General features: G+C 43.1%; 1 protein-coding gene and 1 long non-coding RNA gene across 2 annotated transcripts in view; one reads left to right on the forward strand and one right to left on the reverse strand.

Moving 5' to 3' along the window:
- The window catches only part of LOC144826035 (TLC domain-containing protein 4-A-like), a 159,253-nt gene extending 136,129 nt beyond the window's left edge, over window positions 1–23,124 (forward strand). The window contains exon 7 of the mRNA XM_078684329.1: window positions 11,059–23,124. Within this exon, the coding sequence (XP_078540455.1) occupies window positions 11,059–11,368 (310 nt within the window). The 3' untranslated portion in view covers window positions 11,369–23,124. The remainder of the gene's footprint in view (window positions 1–11,058) is intronic.
- Window positions 1–23,435, reverse strand: part of LOC144826043 (uncharacterized) — a 766,049-nt gene that overhangs the window by 78,043 nt on the left and 664,571 nt on the right. The window lies entirely within an intron of this gene.

Below are 23,435 nucleotides of genomic sequence, written 5' to 3' on the forward strand. Positions count from 1 at the left end.
GCACCCCACTACTCTCAAAACCCAACAGCCACATGACCCAAAATTCTCACTGGTAAGAAGGAGCGAAAGCGCATAGAGCAAAAAAATGTGCTTTGTGCGCCGTCTGTTAGTAAATGACTGTAGTCCTGCCGTCCTGCCGCATGATTGTTTGAGCCATAGGGCTACTGTACAGGGGCAGGGAACCTGCTCCACAGGCTCCCCCGTCACACAATGGAGTATTAGCTTGCAAGGTACCTGGGAAGAGTGAGGGAGTGAGTATGTTATGTGAAAACGCTTAAAACATGAGGAGGGGAAACAGGCGGTGACCCAGCGAGTAAGCTTGCAGGTTGCAACTCTCCATTATCATTACTATCTCGAATCACCTCGTAGAATGTAGAAAGCCTGCCTTCTCACATTTGACCACAAGAGGGCAGGCAGACACTTTAGGATTAAAATAAACAGAATAGAAACTATTGTTTCTGGGGTGCTGTGCCTAATGTATAATAGAATGAATGCCTGTTCCCAAAGCTCTGCTCAGAAGCCCGTAGCCGGTGCTATGTATTGTGGCAGCCAAATTAGTTGTTATCTCATGATTCTTTAATCCACTACCAGACACTCCCTGCCCCCTACTTGCTTTATCCCCGTTGTGGCGGTTTTAACAGCTTTCTCCTTCTTTTCTCTTTGTGTATTTTCCTTTTCTTGTTCTATGTAAATGGCTAATGAGGAAAAATAAGTGCCAGTCCCAAAAAGTAAGTTTCGATAGGCCCCACTGGCTCAAATTAACCACAGGTAGGTTGGCCACTTTGCCGCTATCACTTCACAGAGCACTTGGGCTCTCATTGCAGGTTAAGGGTTAAATACGGATCACTTTGCAAACGAGTGTGTACATGGATCGGAAGAATTATGAGTTGTGTGATAGTTAACACACCTGTGCAGTTTCCACCTGATGGATTATGGCAAGTTAAACCTGTGAATTTATCAGAGCCGTGGGCCTTGAAAAAAGGCAAAACATGCTGAATTTGGTGCATGAAAAATGATCCTGCATGTTCTGCCTCTTTATTCTGTTGAAACTCAGAAAGGGAGGTATTCACTGCACATGGTAAATACCTCACCATACCTCATCCTGCTCAGCCCAACTTTTAATGAGGGCCTTTGCACTTGTGGAGGCACAGTGTGCGCATGAAGGCATCAGAAGATTTTGTGGCATCAGAATGCTATGAGCATATTTTGGTTTTAATTCTAAATCTCCCTCCTCTAAATCAGGCTACGTTAAAAGATCCACCTCTGTCTCACTTTGAGTTTATTGAATTTGATTATTATTCATACTGTTTTCGTTATTCTTTTAACACCTCCTTGGGTAAGCTTTGAGTGCTCACTATTGCAACTTTTGAGAGATACATTTAGGAAATTAACAACTTTGGTATCCAAGTGGAATAAAATGGTCTTAAGCTGTGAAACTCCAAAGGTAAATACTACCATGTAGTAACCACCAACTGCTACAGGTTCTGGCCTAGCTGGTTCATTTCAGCAATGGAACAAGGATAATTGACATTAAATCTCTGCTTTACCTCTTCACCTACATATGCTGGAAATAAAATGAATTAAAAAAAAATATATAGCGCTCTAAGCCCGAAGGTATCACAGCGCTGGGTCCAGGAACTCCAAACTCCATCAGAGAAAGCCCACCCTGGAAACAGAAGAGAGGATAAACACCCAAGGAAGGGAAAGACAGAAGTGGGCCTTAATCAAGAGTCCAAGACAAAAGGAACAGAACTACAAATTAAAAAAGCCAAGTCTTTAAGTGTTTCCTAAAGGAAGGATAAGAGGTAATCTCTGCAAGCCTTACGGCTAGAGCGTTCGACCTGAAAGCTCGGGAACTGGGTTCGAGCAGTCAAACATCCTGTGATTCTGGGCAAATCACTTAATCTCCCAGTGCCTAACAAATATTAATTTGTCCATCTGTAACGAAACTGGCAGTGGTGGCTGGTGACATTTAAAAGTGGTGGGGCGTAAACTTTCCGTCGTAGGCCACTGCGCCGAGCGAGCAAGCCTGAACAGCTTAAGGGGGGGTCGGGGGGGTTCTCCCCCTGAAATTTTTTTGAAAAAAGAGTGGGTTAATGGTGCATTTTCAAGCAAATTTGAGAAACAAGTAGGTTCATAAAGCAATTGTGAAAGTGCAGATATTACATTAATAAAGGGATGTCACATAACAACATGGAGATAGAAATGTTTCTGGAGCTTGGCCCTACCAGTGCCACGCACCTCTGAGCAATATACACGCTGTGTGCCAGCAGGGCTTAGCGTCAAACATTTCTATGGTTATGTATTTCTATTACAGGAAATCACAAGAAGATACAGATCCCCCCAACTTTCAGATATGGTTATCAAGACTTTTGGGTATGTATAATCAAGAGAAAGCGATCTTTGCCTGTAAAGGGCTGAGGGCTCAAGCACGTCGTATTAAGATTTGGAAACCAATTGAGAATTGGAGCAAATATTAGAATTACTAGTCAGAATGTGTCTACCGGTGTAAATAATATCTTGGTCTTTTTTGTTTTCTGTTTTCCTCTTGTAAATTTGTTTTTGGAGACTAAAATATTGTAATTTCTGCATTTGTGAATTGCCAAATAAAATAAAAAATTTAAAAAAAAAAGGAAATCACAAGAAATGGGCTCCTGACCTCTGCAGTTATCTGGCATGCATTTCAAAACACTGTGTCGTCTTATGTTGTTGAATAGTCATGTCCTGCTTTTGAAGCAGGCCTTTACTAGGTTTAATCAATAGCTGTCCCAAATGCAGAGAGAAATAAATCTATGGGCAGCAGCACTGCGAAAAATAGATCAGTGGACTATTGGTAAATCAGTGACGTTATCAAGTATCTGGTTCCAGAGCTCTCAGGGCTCTGTACAAATGGATGGTGCAGGTGCAAGTTCTTTTATCATTACACACCACAATTCTAACCATCACTGGCACTCCAGAAAGCATCCACTGCACCACATTCATGACTCGCAGAGCTCCTTGGTAGTCAAGTATTAGGATCCAACACATAGCTCTGCGAAAGCACCTCGTTCCTAACAAACAATTAGGTGAAAATGCCTCTGCTTTTCCAATACTAAGTTCCCACACAGATCTCTGCTAGTCAGGTAACTACAGCTATGACCTGAAGCAACCTAGGTACTCGAGTGCTGAGCTCCAAAGAGGCCATTTATAATGCACCTATTGCCTCCACGTCTTTCCAGACCTACACATGCTGCTATTCCAGAACTGGAACTCCAGAACGAGGTTTGACAAAGCACCCCAGAGATGGATCCAATAGCCAGTTCTGACAGAGCACCTCAACCTAACCTGAATCACCCCCCCATTGGACTGTTATGTTGAAACTGTGATCAACACACAATTTTGCCAATATGTATCTTATTTCAGAAGTGACCCACTGTCTATTTCTTTAGTCAGAGCGCCACCAATGAAACCACAACTGAAACCCTTCCTCCTAGCAAAAGACTTCCAAACAGCAGTACAAGCTCTAGTCATCCCTCGCATAGACTACGGCAGCGTGGCCCTCTGCGGCCTCCCCCTAACGACAACTGCACCCCTAAGAGCGTCACTAAATGCGGCTGCAAGACTCATCACTGGATCAAAAAAGCATTCGCATATCTCCCCTGACTTCAAAGCCTTGAATTGGCTGCCTCTTGAAGCCAGAATACAGCTGAAAATTGCCTGCATGACGCACAAGGCTATACACCTGAAATCACCCAGCTACCTCACTCATAAGTTGACAATTTCTGGTGGGTCCAGAACTACCAGGAGCACGAACAATCTTCTGCTGAAACCGCGAAGATTCCGGAAGGAAAAAACATACAAACGCTCCTTCTCTGGAATGGCGCCCAGGATCTGGAATACACTTCCTCCTGAAACGAGGCTCATCTCTTCCTCCCTTCTTTTTAAGAAAGAAGTCAAAAGTATCCTTATGGCTAAATACACTTGAACACTTCGTTTGATTTACATTATGAACAGTATTACCAGTATTGTGTTATGATATTGCCTATATATTCCTATGCACGTGTGTTTTGACGTATATTAGTCCTTCTGTATTTTTTACAGCGTTTTGATGGCCTTCGCTCCAACTATGCATTGCTACCTCATACCTGTACTATGCGTACTATACGTACGATTTTTTGTAATAATAATACTCTGTATTATTTACAGCGTGTTGATGGCCTACGCTCCAACTATGCCTGCTACCTCATACCTGTACTATACGTTATATTGGTGCTATGTTATATACTATATTGGTGCTATGTACATGAACTTGTTGATCTACCTCCCTACTATGCCCCCTTGTTCCCCTACCCTCCACCTGCCTATGTAAAGCGCTCTGTTATCTGCAAAGATCTTGTTCGCGCTATATAAAACTCTCAAAATAAATAAATAAATAAATGATTCCAACAGGGCACTCCAATACCAAATTTTCGCACACTTTTGCTGGCACTAAGACTCACACATAGATGTCACAAGAGACATCCATTATGCCCTGGTCCCTCACAACAAAACTTTTATCATAACTCTTTTTTGTGAACAGCTCCTCTCAAGGACATTTGGGTGAAATGTCAACAACGCACCAATCATAAAAAAATAAGTGTTGGCATCTCTTCGGTTTTTGGGAACAAAGGACCATGGTAGTGTGCACAACTTTCCCACTGCACTGCCAAGGAACACGCTTCGGTGCCCGATGCTAATTACAAAACCTTTGTTCTTTCCCTCAGAAATGCTTTATTTGCTCGCTCATTTAATTCTTTTCCCCCATTGTGGCCTGGCATCAGATTAAACACTGAAGGCACCTTGCCTTCGTGCAAACAGGCTATTATGTCATCCAGCAATCGGTTTTTACAAGTTGTTTGTTTTTAGAGCCTAAGTAGCGTTATCAAGAGAACTGACACGTATTTTCTGATGACAACAGCAACTGGACATCTAGCAGAACTTCTTAATGTCTTTATGTGAGTGATGCGTTAAAGTGAAATTAGCTCACATACTTTTACCAGCAAGATGGCTCTGTGTGTTAATTTATTGTAGCTGTTAGAATCTTCTGTCACCTGCAAATCACACGTTTCAATCACAGCTAGATTGCCAGAGTCTATAATACATCTAAGACCAGTGAATCGAGTGCTTTTAAATTGGGTAATGCCTACTAAATACAGTACTTAGCAATCGGAAATCTACAATATGAAGCACTATATATAAACAAATTACAATAACAAAGTGCTTTCTTAATTTGCTTTCTAGGGAGAAACATAACTATCTGCATAGTTATGCAAACCTTGCTCGCCATATTGTAATATTACTTATTAATTATAAGGGGTTTCCAATGTATTCATCTCCTGTCTGAGACTATACTTTCAAAGGAAATGAAAACTATGGTCAGGATTAGAAGTAAAGTGACAGGAATTTAACAAGTATAAAAAGTAACTAATATATGTATGCGTAAATACATAATTGATTGGAAACTGAAGTACTGGGAAAGAGCCACCTTCACTAGAAAATGAGATGCTTCCAAACACCACAGTGCTTTTGAAATACTATGGAAGCAATTCAGTTCAGAAGCACCCATCCTGAAAATCGGATGCAAGACAACCCTGCTCCGAGGATGATAGTGTTAAATCGTTTGCTAGAAGAATGGGAATCGGAGAAGGATTTAAGAAATATCCTTTGAAACCTTTGAAACCGCTGAAACCACGATCGAGTAAATGCAGAAGAATGAAAGAATTGCATGAATAAATTGTAAAGAATGCGTCAATAAGAAAGACAACTTTTGCACCTCACAATATATGCATTTATATTGGATCGTTCTTGAAAATCCCTAATTTAGGGAGAGGTTGAGCCCGAGCTAGTAATAACGACATTGTGTCTGTGTAGCGAAAAAAGTAAAGAATCCTCATCATGCTTCCTTCAGTTATACTCCCGAGTGCGGTATGAAGTTCCCTACTAATGACGGCCTTAGAGTAGACTGAGTGGCAGCAATTTCTAGCCCTTAATTTAATGAATACAATAAAAAAATGAACTTACCAGGCATCTCCATTCTCCTCCCGTCCCGCGCGTCTCCTCTCCTCTGCTCTGCAACGTGGTGGAATTAACTTCTCCCCGCTCTTTTCTTTTGCACATACTAAACGCCCAAATCAGGAGACTGGATGCTACGGGAGGCGGCTGACCCTTGTTTACTTACTTTGTGCCCTGCATTTGATAGGGCATGGGGTGACTTTGCAAAAAACGCATCACCGCCCGAGGAGGATCCTATTCAGAGGCCTGCACACTACACTAGGCATGCGCAGCATACCTAATGGTTTGTGAATGTGAGTGAGGGGCAACGCTCCACACTCACATGCGCAGTCAGACCACCATCTTCTGGACTCCTGCTCTGAGTGCTCTCCCCCGTCTCCCCTGCATGCGCAGTGAGCTGACATGCGCACTTTAACCCGCCCGGCCCAGAAATGTAAACAGACGAATTGAAAGCTGTCAATTCGTCTGCTTACATTCCGTTGCCCGACATCGTTGGACAGCCGCGGTCTTCGTGGCCAGTGCTACTGAATGGCTTCGCCATGACGGTGGTCTTCTTCCTAGTCCGCATTGCAGTCATCCCCTGGTACTACCGCAAAACCTTTGCCACCTTTTGCACAGAAGCCTTTGAGAGGCTTGGCACTGGACCACAGGTGGCCTGGATAGTGTCCTGCATAATTTTGGATGTGCTCAACGTGGTCTGGATGTACAAGATTTTGTGTAGTTTCTTTTGTAGGGCGCCGCCCTGGCGCCCCTATGGACCAGCCGCCACTGGAAACTGGTGCTCATGTAAAGTGCTCTTATACCCAATATCTTCGGGTCTAGTTTGCGCTATATAAAACTCAATAAAATAAAATAATAATGAATAAAAATGTAGGTTGGCATTGTGTTCCATAGACTAGCCGCAGCAACTGAAAAGGAGTATACTCCCCATCTTGACTTAGGACATTTTGGAACAATGACTTTCCTTCTTGAAGAAGATCTTAAAGACCTGGTTGGTCTGTACCAATGAAAGGACGAACTGATAGCTAACGAGCCCTTATGATGTACGGCCAGATAGACTGTGCTCAGTGCCATACACAATGCCAGTTTCCTGACTAGAAGCCAGTGGAGGCTACGAGACCGCCCCTCACTGACAACATTTTTGGAATGTTCAGTATCATGCACGCAGACCCATTTTGAACCATCTGGTGTTTGTTCAGAGGTGTTATTTCTATTGAGGTAAAATGCAATACAGTAGTCTGATCGCAAGGTGATCAATGCAATAGCCACTGACTTGCGCAATTCCACCCGAATAAATGGGAAGATCTTCTTAAGGGATTTGAGAATGAAAAAGCAGGTACTCGTAGTGCGGTTTACCTGCAGATTAAAGTTAAGAGAGGTGTCAAACAAAATCCCTGGATTCTTTACAGATTCTAGGGGCATGGGGAGAGGCCCACAGGATTCCGGCCACCATAGCTCTGACCAGGTTGAATGCTGGGCCCAAAAGCCCATAAAATTTTTCTGATGTCTCTGATAAATTGCAGGTATAGGACACCATTATTTGTGTATTGTCTGCATATGACAGGCCCATGAATCTAAAAGATCTCACTAAGGCTGCCAATGGAGAAACATACAAGTTAAAAAGTGTGGGACTAAGTGAGGAGCCATGTGGCACCCCACAAGTTAAGCTGAAAGCCTTACCCCTAAACCGGCTAGAGCTTACTATCTGATGCCTCTCAACCAGACAAGAGTGAAGTAATTCTAGCCTTAGCCCTTACCCCTACTTGCTGTAGTCGTTTGACCATGCGTGTGGGCAAAACTGTATCAAAGGCTGCTGATGAGTCCAATAGGGTCAGGACAGCCGCCCCGCCCTGATCAACCTGCATTCTGATAGTCAGATGCAGTTATAAACGTGGACTCTGCTATGGCCGCTCCTGAAGCTGTTTTAAGAGGGGTCTAGAAGGTTGTGGTTATTGATATTGAATTCACTGTATTCTGAAACTGGGAAGGGCCCACAGCACAGTCACTTTCCCTAGGGATGATAGCCCATGTCCTTGCAGTCTGATTTTACTTTCATCCTAGTTGTGGTCTAGTGGATTAGTTGCAAAGGTAGAACAAGGAGACGCGGTCCTTAATCATTCTCTAATTTTGCCAAAGTGTGTGCGCTTGGGCAATTACATTTTGAACTTCTTTCTCCGCTCTGTTTTTTGCAGTCTATAATTCAGGCCAGTGTTTGCAGGAGGGGCACACCAGCACTTATTTTTTAGGACCAGCACTTACTTTTGCTCATCAGACATTTACCCAGAGTAAGAGAGAGAAAAACACAAAAGGGGAAAAAGAAGGAGGAAGAGAACGACTGAAAAATAGCGACAAAGGGGGAATAAAGGATGAAAAAACTGACCCTGCAAGAAGGAAATCATGGGGCAGTGAATGTCTGGTGATGGAAGAAAGAGGTGGTATCAAGGCTGTACATCCGTGGTATTCAATGATCCCGATATTCTTATGCGCCATCCGTGGGCTTTTAGAAAAACTTTGGACACAAGCACTTATTTTACAAATTGAGCACTGAATTTAGAATGACAGTAAAAGCTGTAAGTGAACATGTGGTTAAAAAAAAATACAATGAATATTTCCAAAGGGAGGGGAGAAATGCACAGCCTCACAATATATTCACCAAAATGGAATATTGTGGAAAATGTAAAGCCTTTGCTTCAAATTGCAGAGTGCTGAAGTCTCGGCCTGTTACTGTAACAAACGGATTGATCCTGGGCAAATCATACACCCATGACAGGTCCCCAACATGGGCTTTTTATGAGCAGGTGACTGGATTTACATCTCAATAGATAAAAATGCTCCAGAAGCTGCATTCTGCAGGACCTCTCCTGTACAGCAGATTCTCTCTTCTAGCCACCGATATGTACCAGCTCACAAAGGGCTGAAAGTGTGAGAGTTGCTGGTCCTTTGATAGGGTTAAAAGTGGCGAGGAGCCAAAATGCGAAGCAGAGGCCATTCTGCAGTGCCTCTTTGTCAGAGGTGGGACAGAAGCCATGAATGCAGGATTGGGGGACTGTTGGCAATCCGATTTGTTACTAGTAACAATAGTTTTGAGGCTCTTCAGGAGTCCCATACTATGCATTGGTCCACCATCTCGTAGTTGGGTTCCCTGCTCTAATTTCTTGTTCTGGCTTGACCGCGCAGCTGTTGCTTACTTTATCTCAACAGAATTTGAGCTTTAAGAAACACTAACTAAAGAGGGCTTTTAGCTCCACCCACATGTTGATCTCACTTCCTACTGTATTAGATTGGGCGGAAGGTGTGTGCTTCCACTGCAAAATAGTGCTCGTATTGCACGGATTATGCTCTGTATTAAAGGGCTTTATTTTAAGAACTTTATGACCGCTATTATAGAAACAGCCTTTACATTTTGCGTTTCGCAAAGTGAACTCTCTGGCAAATTTAACAGGGAGGCATTTGGTACAAAGGTCCCTTTTAGGTTTGGCCACAGTATAAGCTTGGTGTTCAAGAGGTAGACTTAGTCTTCATGTTAATGTATACTTTGAGTTTGCCTACAATGTTTGGTGTCTCTAAGCAAAGACCACATAGTAATGTTCATGTTAAAGTATTGATTGTTAATTATAGAGACAAAAGGAGTACGCTTCTAATTGTAAATTGTGACCAACATGACAAATCCTGCAGATGTAACCTTTTTTATTGTGAAAAGACTCCTGTTTTCCACTAGGCCAATAGGAGGCCATTGCTTCCCTACAAATGTCATTGATAGAGACATTTGATAGGCTAGGTTGCCCATTTTTTTCCCTGTAGAATGTGCCCTTGGCCTTTGCTGCAGGGTCTTGCCTGCAATACTGTAGTATGCTTGGATAGGGTATTCTCTATCCAGCTAGCCATAGTATGCTTGATACTGATAAACCACTATTTTGGCTTGCATAAGGCACAAAAACAGATTATTTTTTTACGGTGCTGTGGTTTCTTGAGTAATACACCATGGTCCTCCTTGCATCTAATGTCGGATTTATTAGGAGCACACCAAACAATACGTACAAGTGCAGCGTTCGTTATTTATGTTTAGTTAACAGATATGATGTAAATATACAATTTCAAATATTCACTGATCCATACTGAAGTTATAAAATCACAACTGGTATGAAAGAACAAAAACATTGTTACTATGGTGAAGTCACATGTACATTTGGTATTTACAAAAAGACAATCATCTAAAGTAGGCTTGTTCTGATAATCAATCATGCCAAACAGTCAACAGTTAACTACACACAACAATTTAGTCACATAGGACATTTCAAGTCTGTGAAAACGTGACCTAAGGCAGAAAACAAGATTTCTAATCTAAAGTGTCCATAATTTGTTACATTTCAAACCAGAAGAATAGACCAATCAGAGGACCAGAAGGAATTCCCAGTAAATTGGCATTTTAATTACCAGAAGAGTTGAACGTGTGGCACCCCTCTTTTCACCTACTGCCAGTACATTAGAAGTATGTTGTTTGAAAAACAGCCCATGACAAAAATGCTGTACATGTGGGTAAAACAAAAGGGGCCTTTATTTAAATAAATAAAAAACACGCACAATATAAAATTAAAACAAGAAACGAATTACCAAGCATACGAGAGCTCAGATGTGACAGCAGAAGCATGAAAAGGATCCAAGATGTGATTGATGTTGGTTTTAAGTAGCGATTAAGTCATTTTTAAGGGTTTGTTCACCAGTGGTACCAATGCTGGAATGTTAAAAAGCTATTTCTCGCCTTCTGGATACTCCAGGGTGGGAAGACACAACAATCAGCCCTTTTTTGTCTGATGGTCACAAACTTCAACAAGTGATGTGTAATACTCACTGCTTGCTTTTCTTGACTCCTGTAACAGCCCTTAAAATGTAATCTCTGCTATTTTGTACAACATGGGTATTCTTAAAACACCCCCCCCAAGCCTAATCAGACTCCATATCATTTTTATTGAACTTGTGATTATTGGACACTATGAATGTGTAATGTGCTTGTTCTCTATTTATTCGCAGATGGTTTTTCGACATCGTTGGACAGCCGCGGTCTTCGTGGCCAGTGCTACTGAATGGCTTCGCCATGACGGTGGTCTTCTTCCTAGTCCGCATTGCAGTCATCCCCTGGTACTACCGCACAACATTTGCCACCTTTGGCACTGAAGCCTTTGAGAGGCTTGGCACTGGACCACAGGTGGCCTGGATAGTGTCCTGCATAGTTTTGGATGTGCTCAACGTGGTCTGGATGTACAAGATTTTGCGTGGATTCTACAAGGTGGTGAGCAAAGACCGTCCGCAACGGAAGACAGGGCTGTATCACTCTGACTGATACATTTGAGGACCCTTGATTACAGCGAAGAAGAAGCATTGGGGCCCTTGCTATCCCCTCCTGAACTGCGATGGACATTGCGGAATGGCGACCACTGACCTCAGGATTTCATTTGCAAGAGACCGAAAAACAGGGCAAAAGAAACATTCAGGTGATGTCATAGGCTTGAGCCGACTAATCTGAGCCAAACGTGCTGAGGGCAGAAGGCCTGGACACTTGCGTGTGGGGAGCGGTTTTAAGATAGAAAGATTTCTGCTGCTTTTACAATTACTTGTTTGTCTCTAAGAGGGCCACGGTTGGCTTTACACTTTGGCATATTGTTTAGTCCTTGTCCACTCTACGTGGTAGCAAAGTTTGTCGCAGGAGCTTGGCCAGTCTACTGAGACTATCATTGTGGAAGGTGCTCTGACAGAGCACTACCGACAAATGACTTGTCACTTCTCGCTGCTGAGGCCTGGCAACAGCTTTCGCTGGCAGTGTCAGCAGAGAGGGAGAGAATTGAATAGGTGTATAAAATGAAACCCACTCGCAAACAGTGTAAATCCCTGACACATGCAGACAACAAGGATGGTGTATCGTAGAGCTCCCCGCTGTTGTAGCTTGCACTGCTGCTGCCTGTGTTGTATCTGTAATTTATACTTAGTCCACTGATGCCCGTACTGTGCCTGTTCTGTGTGTTTAAACTTGCACAGCTGGTGACCCCGCTACACGTGCTCTGCTTGTATCTAGATCGTGCTCTACTACTGCCAATGCGGTACATCCTCTGTGTGTGAGAAACTTGCCCTACAGCTGCCTGCCCTGTACCTTTTGTGTGAAGACTGCTTGTACTGTTCCTTTCTTGTACGTGTTTCGTGTGTGAAGGCGGTATGCATTGCTACAGCTGTACCTTTCCAGTTAGAAGCTTTCACTTCTTTTATGTTGTAACCATCATGTATATGAGGGGAGTGTGAACTATTCCTATGGGTGCCATTACTTTGTGAGGGAAACCTGTACTGCAGATGCCAGCTCTGTAAATGTGTGTGAATGAAGGTTCCACAGCTTTCTGTACACGTTTCGATTATGCGAAGCTAGCCTGTCCTTCCTGGGTTGTATATATTTGTGGATGGCTGCTTGCACTGCTCTAGACCATGATGTGTATATGTTCTGTGCGTAAGTGAGAGAAGCCTGTATGGCCCAGAGTTGTAGAAGGTGTTTGGGTGTACATTTGGTTTCCATGTGTACTTGCTCTGCGTGTATGAAAGAAGGTTGCATGGCCTGTGTTTCACCAGATTGTTGCTGTGCGTGTGGTGTGTGTACTGAGCTTGCTGTCTGTGAGCGAAGCCTGCAAGTCCTGTCTTGTAAAAGGTGTGTGGGTGTGTGTGTATTACCAGGGATGTATCAGTTCTGTGTGTGCGTTTGTATATATGTATGTAACCTGTATTGCCTTTTTGCAAATTGTTCGTGCATCTGACCCCTCTTGTACCAGTTCTGTTGACTGCATCAATTCTTAGTCAGTCCTTTGTAGGTAGTAGGAATGACTTTCCTTAAAAAGCTCTCTGTCGAGTCTCCTGCTAAATCAGGCTGAGTGGTCTCTGCACATGTTGTAGACAGTGACTCCAAAGCACACCACAACTCTCTTTTTGAAATTTAGTGTAGTATGTAAACTCAAAAGAAAGTTAGAAATTCAAACAACCCATTTATAAAACCAAAGTGTATTTTCATAAAATCTAAACCCTTAAAATATTAAATGTCTTACTGGAATACTCGTGGTAGATGTACAGCTCCCATTATGTGCCCAAGAGGGATGTTTAAGAAGTAAAAGTTCAAATGACCTTTCAGGTATTGGTCCTCCTGCAGTTACTATCTTGGCAAAACATTTTCCCAAAGAGTTTGAATACAGCCACCTATCAGTGGATTTTTGATACAACATTTACAGGTTCCTGAACATTTCTTCTTGAGACCTTTAAAAAAAAAAAAAAAAACAGTCTCAAGGTGTCAGTGTACTAGAAGTTTCACAATCTCTAGGCTAGCAGGGGCCAGGTTCAGAAGTACCAAACTGCAGACGTAATTCTCTTTAAGGTTGTAGCAGAGATACCAGTCTCCCTGATGAGGGACCCACTGGCCAGTTCTGTGTTTGCTTTGGTATGTAAAGGACAGAGTTAGAACAGAGCTGAAGGCCCTTACTGGCACTTTCTCAAGGCAAAACGTTAACAACTAGCCTGAGTCGAAGTTCAATATTAAAGGGAGAAAGTTGTTGGAGAAATGGGAAGATCTTGGTCTCAGTCAGATTGGCAGATCAGGGTCCTTTTCATTTGGGTAACCGTGTAGGTTTATAGTTTGGCAGAGCACAGCTAGGTCAAGTGACCCTTGGAAAATCTTATTTCATTTCTTCTTGCCTCAACTGTGATATTCTTAGGTGTCTTTGGCTACATCAGAAGCCCGTGCACCGCACTGAAGCCTTCTTTGCATTTCAAGGCTTGGTGGATTTTTTGACTAACACCACTTAATAAACATGTTCAAATTTGTGCCTCATATTCCACTTTACACAGCAAGTATCATCCTGATTATAGAATCCCTACGTGGCCCTCCTAGAAGAGGCCCTGTAGGATCTCCACCTGCTCCTCACTTCTTCCTCGAAAAAGCCTTCCTGGCTTAAAGAAACTTGGAGAAGGGTGTCACTCCCCTTCTGGAGAAACTTGTCTTTCCCTCCTGCGTCTGGTTTCACTTCTCATACCAAGTGGCCCCCTGGTTTAAGAAGACCTTTCATGGCTTTTCCCAAAAATTGGAGTAGGGTTCTTTGGGCTTTGTGCTTCTGTATTTTTTTTTACCCTAGGCCTTGAGACGTGGTCAACTCTCCAGGCCACAATGGGATGTTGTCTTTCATAGCCGTCACCTTACCTAGAAACTTAGGCAGTTAGACAGGTGGGTCAGTGCCTTTCCATAGCCCACACTTCGAAGGGACCATATAATATTGCATGATACATTTAGGAGGAGGACTGTCATCTTCTCACTAACTCTGGGCAGCTTCAGGGAAGGTTCTCTATTGCCGATAATCAGTAAGCATACAGCAGAGGTTTTTGAACTGTGGAGTGGAAGAGGACTCATAGCTATGTCTGCTTGCTAAATAGAGCTGTTATTGCCACTAAATAGGTTATGTATGCGCCATTCTGTGAAGCAGAGCACTTACCTGCTAGAATAAAGACACCCGTCCCACAAGAAGCACTCCCAAGTGGGTGTATGTCTCTTAGTCTTCTAGTGAAATACAGGGATCCCAGTCTCCCATACAAACCCACCTGATCCCATGCCTCCTCTGGTGGTGGACAAAGACATGCTGCCTTGTGACTTCCCAGATGGGAATGAGCTTTGTGTGTGAGATATGTAAAAGGAAATTAGTAAATCATCTTTTCCAAGTTGAGCAAATATTTCTATGTTGTTACATACTCAATTTACCAGTTCTTATCATTCGTTTTGCAACTTAATGCATTCTGAGATTTATAGTCTTGGTTCATTTAAACTGAACCAATTGGACAAACACACCTGAAATGATTAATTTGTGGAAATAATTTAGTGTCCTTGATGACATGGACTATAAACACATTGGCAGTATTCAGCACACTCCGATAAACATTTTAGCAGTTGGGGGCCCAGGCAAATAATGTTTTACTGCAGGGGAGCTTGGCATGAAACAATTTGAAGACAACCGGCAATAGAATCTGTTGCCTATAGCAGAAATCCCCCAGACTTTTTAGGCAAGTTAAGAAAAAGTCACAGGACATTCCAAAGGCAGCGATGTGTATTAGAGAGGGTTGTGCTGCTACCATCATGTTATACCTTGTATGTTTAGCTTGCACTGCCTCTGCAAACATGACATGGACGTTTAGAAAGCGTGCACTGTTGTGGGCCATCCCATACCATTTTAAAATGATGGGAGGTGAAATGGCTATTGTCTGAGCTGTATAATTTCTAAATGTGTGGGAAGCATGCCGTTGTATTTGTGCTGTACCCTTGCTGGGTGAGGTGAAGTTGTCTTATGCAGCTTGTGCTGTATCTGTTTTGTGCGTGAGGGAAGCTTATATTGCTGCTGTGTCGGATGCATCTGTTCATATGTGCGAGGAATCTTGTTCAGCTGGTGTCCAGCTGTACCCCAGTGTGAAGGAGGTTTGTACAGCTGTTGCCTGAACTGTATTTGTTCTGTGTGTGAGGGAAGCTTGCACCTCTGCTATCCTTGCTGCACCTGTTGTCTTGGCACCTGCTGATACTACGTCTCTAGCTTTATTCACAAGTATTGCTCGGCCCACAGTGAAGCTTGGCTTCATTCTGTGCTGGTACGGCGATAGTCTGGAGTGTAAGACCACATTTCTGTATCGCTTAAAAGCCCCTAGGGGCTGCCCCTAACTCCATACGGGCTCACTCCCACCACTGTCCAATGTTTTACCTTGTAAGAGCGCAAACACTTTTGTTTACTTATGAAAAGGCCTTTTCCTTATTTTTAGAGTAAGTCTTATTGTAGAGATGAGGTACAGCAATATATATGTAGTACTCAGACGATACGGTATCTTTTGGGCCTAGGGGCATGAGGGTACAGTCCCTTGCGTCTCAGTGAGAGGCTTCAGTTCTGCAGAGCAACCTTCGTTATAGGGTGTGTCTATGCTAGGCAGGCAGTCAAAGTTTGAAAAGGCTTGGGCATACAGCATCCTGCCGCACCTAGAGCCACAGTGCGTAGACAGTACACATCAGTCTCCTAATGCACAGTTTTCAGTCCTACATCTTTAGAAACAAAATATACGTGCTAAAATGTTAGCATTTCCTCCACTGGGATCTCAAGGGACCACCAGGGTGAAGACTGAAATAGAGAGAGTTGATGCGACAACTAACCGCCAGGGGGTTTTGTATAGAGAATACATCACTACCGGGCCTGTGTCAGAGGTATAGTGTATAGTGAGGAGCTAGAAACCCATTCCTCCTGAACTCCAATTTTATTTGAACAGTGGGTGGGAAGTAATGTTGAGCGGTGCTTGTACTCCCACCCTGCATCATACAGGAAAGAGCAGCAACATTGAGATGCAAATTCCCACACCTCATCTCATACTGACGAAGGTTGAAATGTGAGATCAGTACACTTCACACACCTCATCTCGTACTTAAGGAGGGGATGGGTGGCAAACATGTACAGAGATCTCGAGTTTCCTAGATCCAAGCATGAGTTGTTCATCTAGTCCTGGTATTTTCCTTTGCATTCTGGAGTGTGTAGTCCTGTTGATGCCAATATAAAATCAAGACAATTCTGAAAAAGGCAAAGAATAAATCTGGACTTGATGAGTTCCCACACATGGACTTGGGAAACTTGAGGACTCTTGAGTACTGAGAGGCCGACGCCCCGTGGGCCCACAGCTCATTTGAAGTCATTCATCCAAACACTAGCTAGGCCCATGCCAGCTTACACATTTGTAGCCGACGACCTACGAGGCAGGCACTCTATCACAGAGACAAGGGGGGTGTCAACATGTGGTGAGTGGGCATGGGACACAGGGTTGAGAGGTGCGTGGCTAGTGCCCGAATAGACATTTCGCTGCCATTAAATTGGACAGTATATTTTCCCAGGTTGTTACAAAGGTGAAATGTAACTGTAGTCAGCAGAGTTTTATCGGTTCTTTTGTTTACACATGTTTGAAGACCGAGGGGCAGAACTGGATTCCGCTCAGGCTTTAACTCCTCTCCAGAGTTTGGCGGAAATACTGACTCTTTGTTAAGTTTTGACTTTTTGCGGAAGTTTTACCTGGCTCTTGGTGTTTTCATACCTACTGGATGTTTCGTCCATGAGATCTTATTCTTAGCTTTGTGCCTCCAAGCTGAGTGAACACGTGCCAGTGCTCCAATCATTCATAGGGTTCTTTTCCAGGAGTATGGGGCTTCCTGCTTTTTATCGTCCAGACGATATGAGGCCCTTACACAAGATTGCAGCCCTTGATGCTGCTGACATTGTCGTGATGATGCCCTGATGTCAGAATGTTGCCCACAATGCTGACACGCTGCGCACGATGCAGGCATGCAGTCTACGGTGGTGGGATGCATTTGCAGCATGAACCTATTTTATTTCCACGTTGTGTGCTTTATTCTGCCATTAAGTGGGTGGGTCTGAAGGTTTCTTGGGAATTACGTTTTTTCTTTACGTGACAATCCTAAGCGGACTTTGCATGAGGCACTGTGGCATTGTCCACCCGCCCACAAAGCCCCAGTACATGGCAGTCATCATTAGATTCTTTACACTGCTGGTGGTTTTGGAAGTGAAATGGACAGCGGTCAAGAAAATTGCTTTTTCTTCTTTGGTTTCAGTGTGGACATGCCACTTTGGTACTGCCAGGATGCTGCCACAATGTAAACAGGCTATTGACAGCTCAGAAATACTGGTGGTGCCTCAATGCTAGGATGCTGCCCGCATTGTTGACACACTACTGACAATGTTGCAGTGATGTCTTGACGTCTGAGTGCACAAATGTTGCAAAGTCATGACCATAATGATAGCCATGAATTCAACACCCTGGTGGCAGTGCAAAAATGTTGTTAATGATGCAGTTGTGAGGTCAGGATATTTAGTGCCGGTGATGTTAACAAGATGGCAGTGAAGCTATGGTGATACCTTGATGTCTGAATACTGTCCACAAACACTATTGTAGCCGTGCCTCCGTATTCGGACCTGTGATCATGACACTACAGATGCAGGTAACACTCTCCAAACCTAGAGATGCTGGTTTGCTACTGACAAGACTCTGCCGATGGTACACTGACAGTACTGCTGGCATCATGCTGCAGCTTCATTGGCACCCCCTCCCATGGACATCACATCAAAATAAGACTCGTAAAATGTTTAGAGAGATAGATTCGAGAAAAGGCAGAGCATGGTATTTAACTTCTGCGCCTTAACTAATGCACACAGAAAACAGGTCTGGCCTCTGGTGTTGCTCCTGTCTTTTGCTACTCATGACGTGCCTTTAGCTAACTAATGACCACAAAAGGGTATACGTTTCGACGGTGCCAGATTCTGAATAGGAGAGCATGCCACCAAGTAACCCAGATGTTGTTTGTGTCCCAGGACACCTGTTCCTTCATGTATAAGGTTGTTGAAGCTCTGCATCTACAAGATATGATTTTTGACAGTGTTATTGATATATTGTTGTGATTGGCAAGAGGCTTGGGCCCGCTATGCCCTTCTACAATCACTTTCTCTTGCAGCATACTGTGCTGAGACATGCTCATGTCTTCGGGTCCCTCTACCGTGATCAAAAGCCACCACTCATGTGTTGTACATGTGCTTTTATGGGCTTTTACTTCATTCTCTGCTAAATACTGCAGGTCTGGGGAGTCATGATGCATTGGCAGATAACTGCAGTTGGTACAGATACACGCTATGCTACGAGAAGGCGCCGTCTCACATTTGGGCCATGTGCCTTTCTGCATTTTGGGCTTCACTTTCTATGTGGGTGCATGGAGTCTGTCCCCTGCATCAGTAAGTTTGATATTGCTGGTGCCAACGCACTACATCTTTTTTTTTCTTCGCTGGTTATTGTTATTCATACACTGGCAGTCTCCACTCTGCACCTTTATCATTCTTGCCTACATTGTTCCCTTTTCACACTAGTCCTGGTTCATTCACCCTTTGTCAGGGCCCCTCCTGCAGTCTTCATCTCATACATTAACCTCGTTTATGTATCATTAATATACAGCTTGTCCTCGTACAATATCGCCAAGCTCAGCACATCTGTTGGTGTCTACCACTCTAGCCCGCACAAACCAAGGAAGCCATGCAATCCTTACCACACATTTGGTCAGGTGCAATGGGCTTGGATGGCCTTACCTGCAATCGGACACACAAATGTTAACTTCCAGTGATTGCTCAACATCCAGAGCATGATTACACGGAGAGAGAGAAATGCTGACTTGCCTATTTGCGGCTTCTGAACTATTCCGTAGGCAGGCGTGAATAAGTGCAAGGGCTTCAGTCATTCAATGACCTGGAAAAGTAGACAAGGTTCACTTTTCACAGGCATGGAAACTGCATGTTCTTCTCACATGCTTGAAAGGTGCCTCTGGTTTAGAATTCAAGGGTGTGGAGAAGTGCATGTAACTCTCTGTTTACTGGTGTGAAACGTGTGGATGGTTTTTTGTCCATTGTTGTGGACAGTTGCACGTGGTTTAGCATTCCAAGGCATGCAGATGTGCTTGAGGTAAACTATTCAAAGATGTGGACTAGCGCAATTGTTCTACAATTCACAGATGTGGAAATGTGCATTTGGTTCACTATTAACAAAACTGGAAAGGGCGCTGGGGCCATGTGTACTAAGATACTTGTCACAATTAGTGATTGTAAAGTGTGAGCATGCATTTTTGCCACCAGTGTCTTATTTTGTGAATAAACCTATGCACTGATAATTCAGTTAGTAAAATACTGAATTAGAGGGGGTCGCAAAACGACCTGCCTAGTTAACATTCCTTATGCGGGTTACAAATTGCGATTCCTTTTGAGTGATTGCAATTACATGGATGGTGGCCAACAAAGGTCAGCAGATCACAATCCCAGTGATTACTTTTGAAAATTGAAAAATTATTTTTTTGAAGCAGCCTGATTTCCATAAGGGAAATGGGCATGCTTTAAATAAATACTAATGTGGACCATTGCCTTTTCTACTCTTATAACTGCAAACCCAATTCTCACAGGGGTAGAGGTCCAAAGGGGACCACTTCTACTTTGCAAATCAATTACCACCCCAACTTGGGAGTCATTTATCAATAGTGTATGACCAGAATTCCAGTCGCAAACCAGTGATACTAATGCTACTGAATCTTAATTTGGAAAGGATCTCCGCCGTGCGCTCCTTCCAAATTGCAGTTTGGTTGGTATCCATCTCTAAACCCATTTTAGGAATCTGTAAAACTTTACTGACTCTTAAAATTGTTTTAGTACATACTAAATAATGTTTTTGGCACTCAAACCCCTCTGATTTTGCGAATCTGAGGGTTTGCAACCACTAAAAAGTGTAGTACATCTGACCCATGATTCACTAGTCACAAACTTGGAAAGGTGCACATGGTTCAGTATTCAAACCTGCAGAAAGATGCTTGTGATTCTCTGGTGAGATGTGCTAGGATGCACATGGGTAATAAATTGGAATAGAAAGGCGCACATCATTCACTAATGTGGAAAGGTAAATGAATTTCAATTCACCAATCCAATCTGCTTTTGTACACATCGGTGTATTAGTGAAAAGGTGCACGGAATTAACTTGTTACAAATGTGGAAAGATGTACATGGAGCAACTCGAGGGTGTAGTAACAGGCACATGGTTCACGGTAGGATTGGAAAGGTACACACATTTCCCTGTTTAAAGAGGTGAGGAGATGCCACTGTTTACAGACTGTAGAAAGGTATGTGGGGAATTGTAAGAAAGTGCATGTGATGGAGTATTCACTTAAAAAGTACACAAAAATGATTAACAAAGCAGAAAGAAATAGAAGAAAAGTCGCACTGCAGCCAACCTCGAAAAGGCACATTTTATATGTAGCTGTTGTGGAAAAGTGCATATGGTAAGCTAATCAGTGAAAATGTGCATGGTTCTCAGTTTATTGCGCTGGTCCAAGCCCTGAGTGATTAGATTTTAACCAGAAAGTTATAATTGGTATATTTTTTTTAGTAAGGGTGTGCAAAATCCATGTAATTTACTTTTGTGTAATTGCATGAAATTTTGGAAAAATGACAGAATTACGTGTAATTAAGTGACCTGCAAATCCATCATTCAGCGCTATATTTTAGCACAAAATGTGCCTCTTGTCAATTTTTGATATACGTGGTAATATAGCATGAAAGAACACAAGTGGCATGAGCAACTGTCGCTACTGTTCTGGCTGTTCACTTTATTCCACGGTTGTGGTACCATTTTGCCATGAGCATCGCGTAATTATGTGGCATTGTTTTCGGAGTTCCCCGTAGCTTGCGTACTATGAACATCCTAAACGTATGTAAGCATTATTTAAAAAAATCACCTGGGCCTAGTTTTAAGTGTTTGGTGACATGGGGGAAATAAAATAAAACCATAGCTTGTCCATGCAGGAGGGAGGGGGTCAGCAGTGCTCTGGTGAGTTCTGCAGATCTGGGATTCACAAGTGTGACTCTGTGCTCGTGAGAAACACAGGGGAAAAAAGTGCCAGCATCATTGCTGAATTTTGCCTTTTTGAATACTAATCTGAATTATGAATAAGTAGATGCCTATTGAGTGCAGTAGGGGGAGCTCATAGCCAGCGATTTAATAGCTAGGGCTCCCGGAACAGCAGTGAGTTGGAAGAAAAAAAATGAACGGTAGGGATTGCAAGTGATTTTCCTTTACCTCGTGGCACTAACGGCATTTAGTGCATCTAACTCAGGGACCCAGCTGAAGACATGTCTAACACTATCAAGGGCACCACCTCCTTCACCGGGGGGCATGGGACCCTTGTTGTGGGTCATCTAACCCGTTTTGGTGCCCACTCCTTTTGTTCACTAACCCCTACAAAAGAAACACTCGGCCCTCCGCCTTCACCAGATTCCCGATGTGCCGTGGAAGAGAGAACCCGCTGCCAAAACACTACGACCTGTTTCATACAGATGTTTCTTTAAGTAAATGTGACTACTCCTTACTTACCCCCAGAACTCTTACATTTTCCAGTTGCAAGCACTTTCTTTGTGTTTTTATCCCACATTAAAAAAACATGGATGACTGAAAAAAGATCATACTCTACATGGCCTGGCCTACTCCTCTGTGTGCCTCACCCTGCGTACCCACCTAAGTTGGAGGCTTTTGGAATTAAAGGTGGGCACTTTTAATTCAGTACACTCAATGCTGTTCTCCTTAGAGGAACCACCAATTCTTAAATGTTATAGTATTCAATATACTAATCTTATTCTTAATTATCACCCTCTAATATCCCCTTTCAAAATGCCTGTAACATTGGGTGACCACCTCACTTCAGAGCATTACGGACACTGTCTCCAGTCCCGACCTTTTCATTCACAAATGATTGTTCTCAGGTGTGTTCATGTAATTAGTTCAAAGGAAGCCAAACAAGCTTACATCACCCAGAATGTATCAACGTATCACATGAAAGTCCAATACAGGGACAAATGGCCGTTCTGACCTGAAGGGAAGGGGTTAACCTGTGTATACATATATTATGTATAATAAAAGGTGCCCATCTTTTATTCTTCAAACAAGACATGATTTCTAGAATCTCCTCTGCTTTCGTTCATGAGCTGATAAAAAGTCTTCATGCCTTGATGGAATCAAAAGGGGCTTCCGAATACTAATGAAAATGCATTTTTTTGCTCGGGTCTGCAACAAGATTCAGGGGAATTTGCAAGAGGGTAGTTCAACATTTTCTGATAGTCTTGTGTCATACAAAGAGCGTGGAGTGTATTTCCGACAGCGCAGGGGCTCTAAATGCATGCACAGGCTCAGGGATGCAGCGGAAATGCCGGGGAAGCGGTACATACATCTCTGTGTTATGATATAAATGTATATTCACAACATTTGTTGAGAAAACTTGGTGTTCTTTTACGTAACGCTGCAAATTAGAATGTCAGCGTGGAGAAGATCGCAAAACCGAAATCTTTACAGAAATCGTGCCCAATAGCACTTTGTAATCACTAACCCTAACCACCTGTTTGTATCGTCTCTAACCAGCGTCTTATCAGGAATATTTCGTCTTGAGACTTTATATTTTTGGAAATAAACAGAGGACGTAGTTTATTACACTGGATTCGAGTCCTTTATTTTGGCGTTGTTGGTCCTGCCATCTTTGTTTTTGCCTTTCGGAGCTAGAAGTGTGCATGTGCTGTTGACCTTTCACTTCTGAGGATTCATATCCTAAAGTGACAAGCTGGCTCAGACCACAAGGCTAAGGTAGGAGATGATGGTGTAAGAGCACTAGGGGGCGCTGCAGGTCAGTGTTGCGATGCATTGGCAGCGCACTGTTTGTGTTCTAAAACTGGAGCGGTCCTGTAAGTGAAGACTACGGGGCCCTGATAAAGCTGTGTGGGTCCCACTCCCAGTACTGTGAAAGT

The sequence above is a fragment of the Lissotriton helveticus genome, chromosome 1_1, assembly GCF_964261635.1.
Source record: "Lissotriton helveticus chromosome 1_1, aLisHel1.1, whole genome shotgun sequence".
NCBI lineage: Eukaryota > Metazoa > Chordata > Amphibia > Caudata > Salamandridae > Lissotriton > Lissotriton helveticus.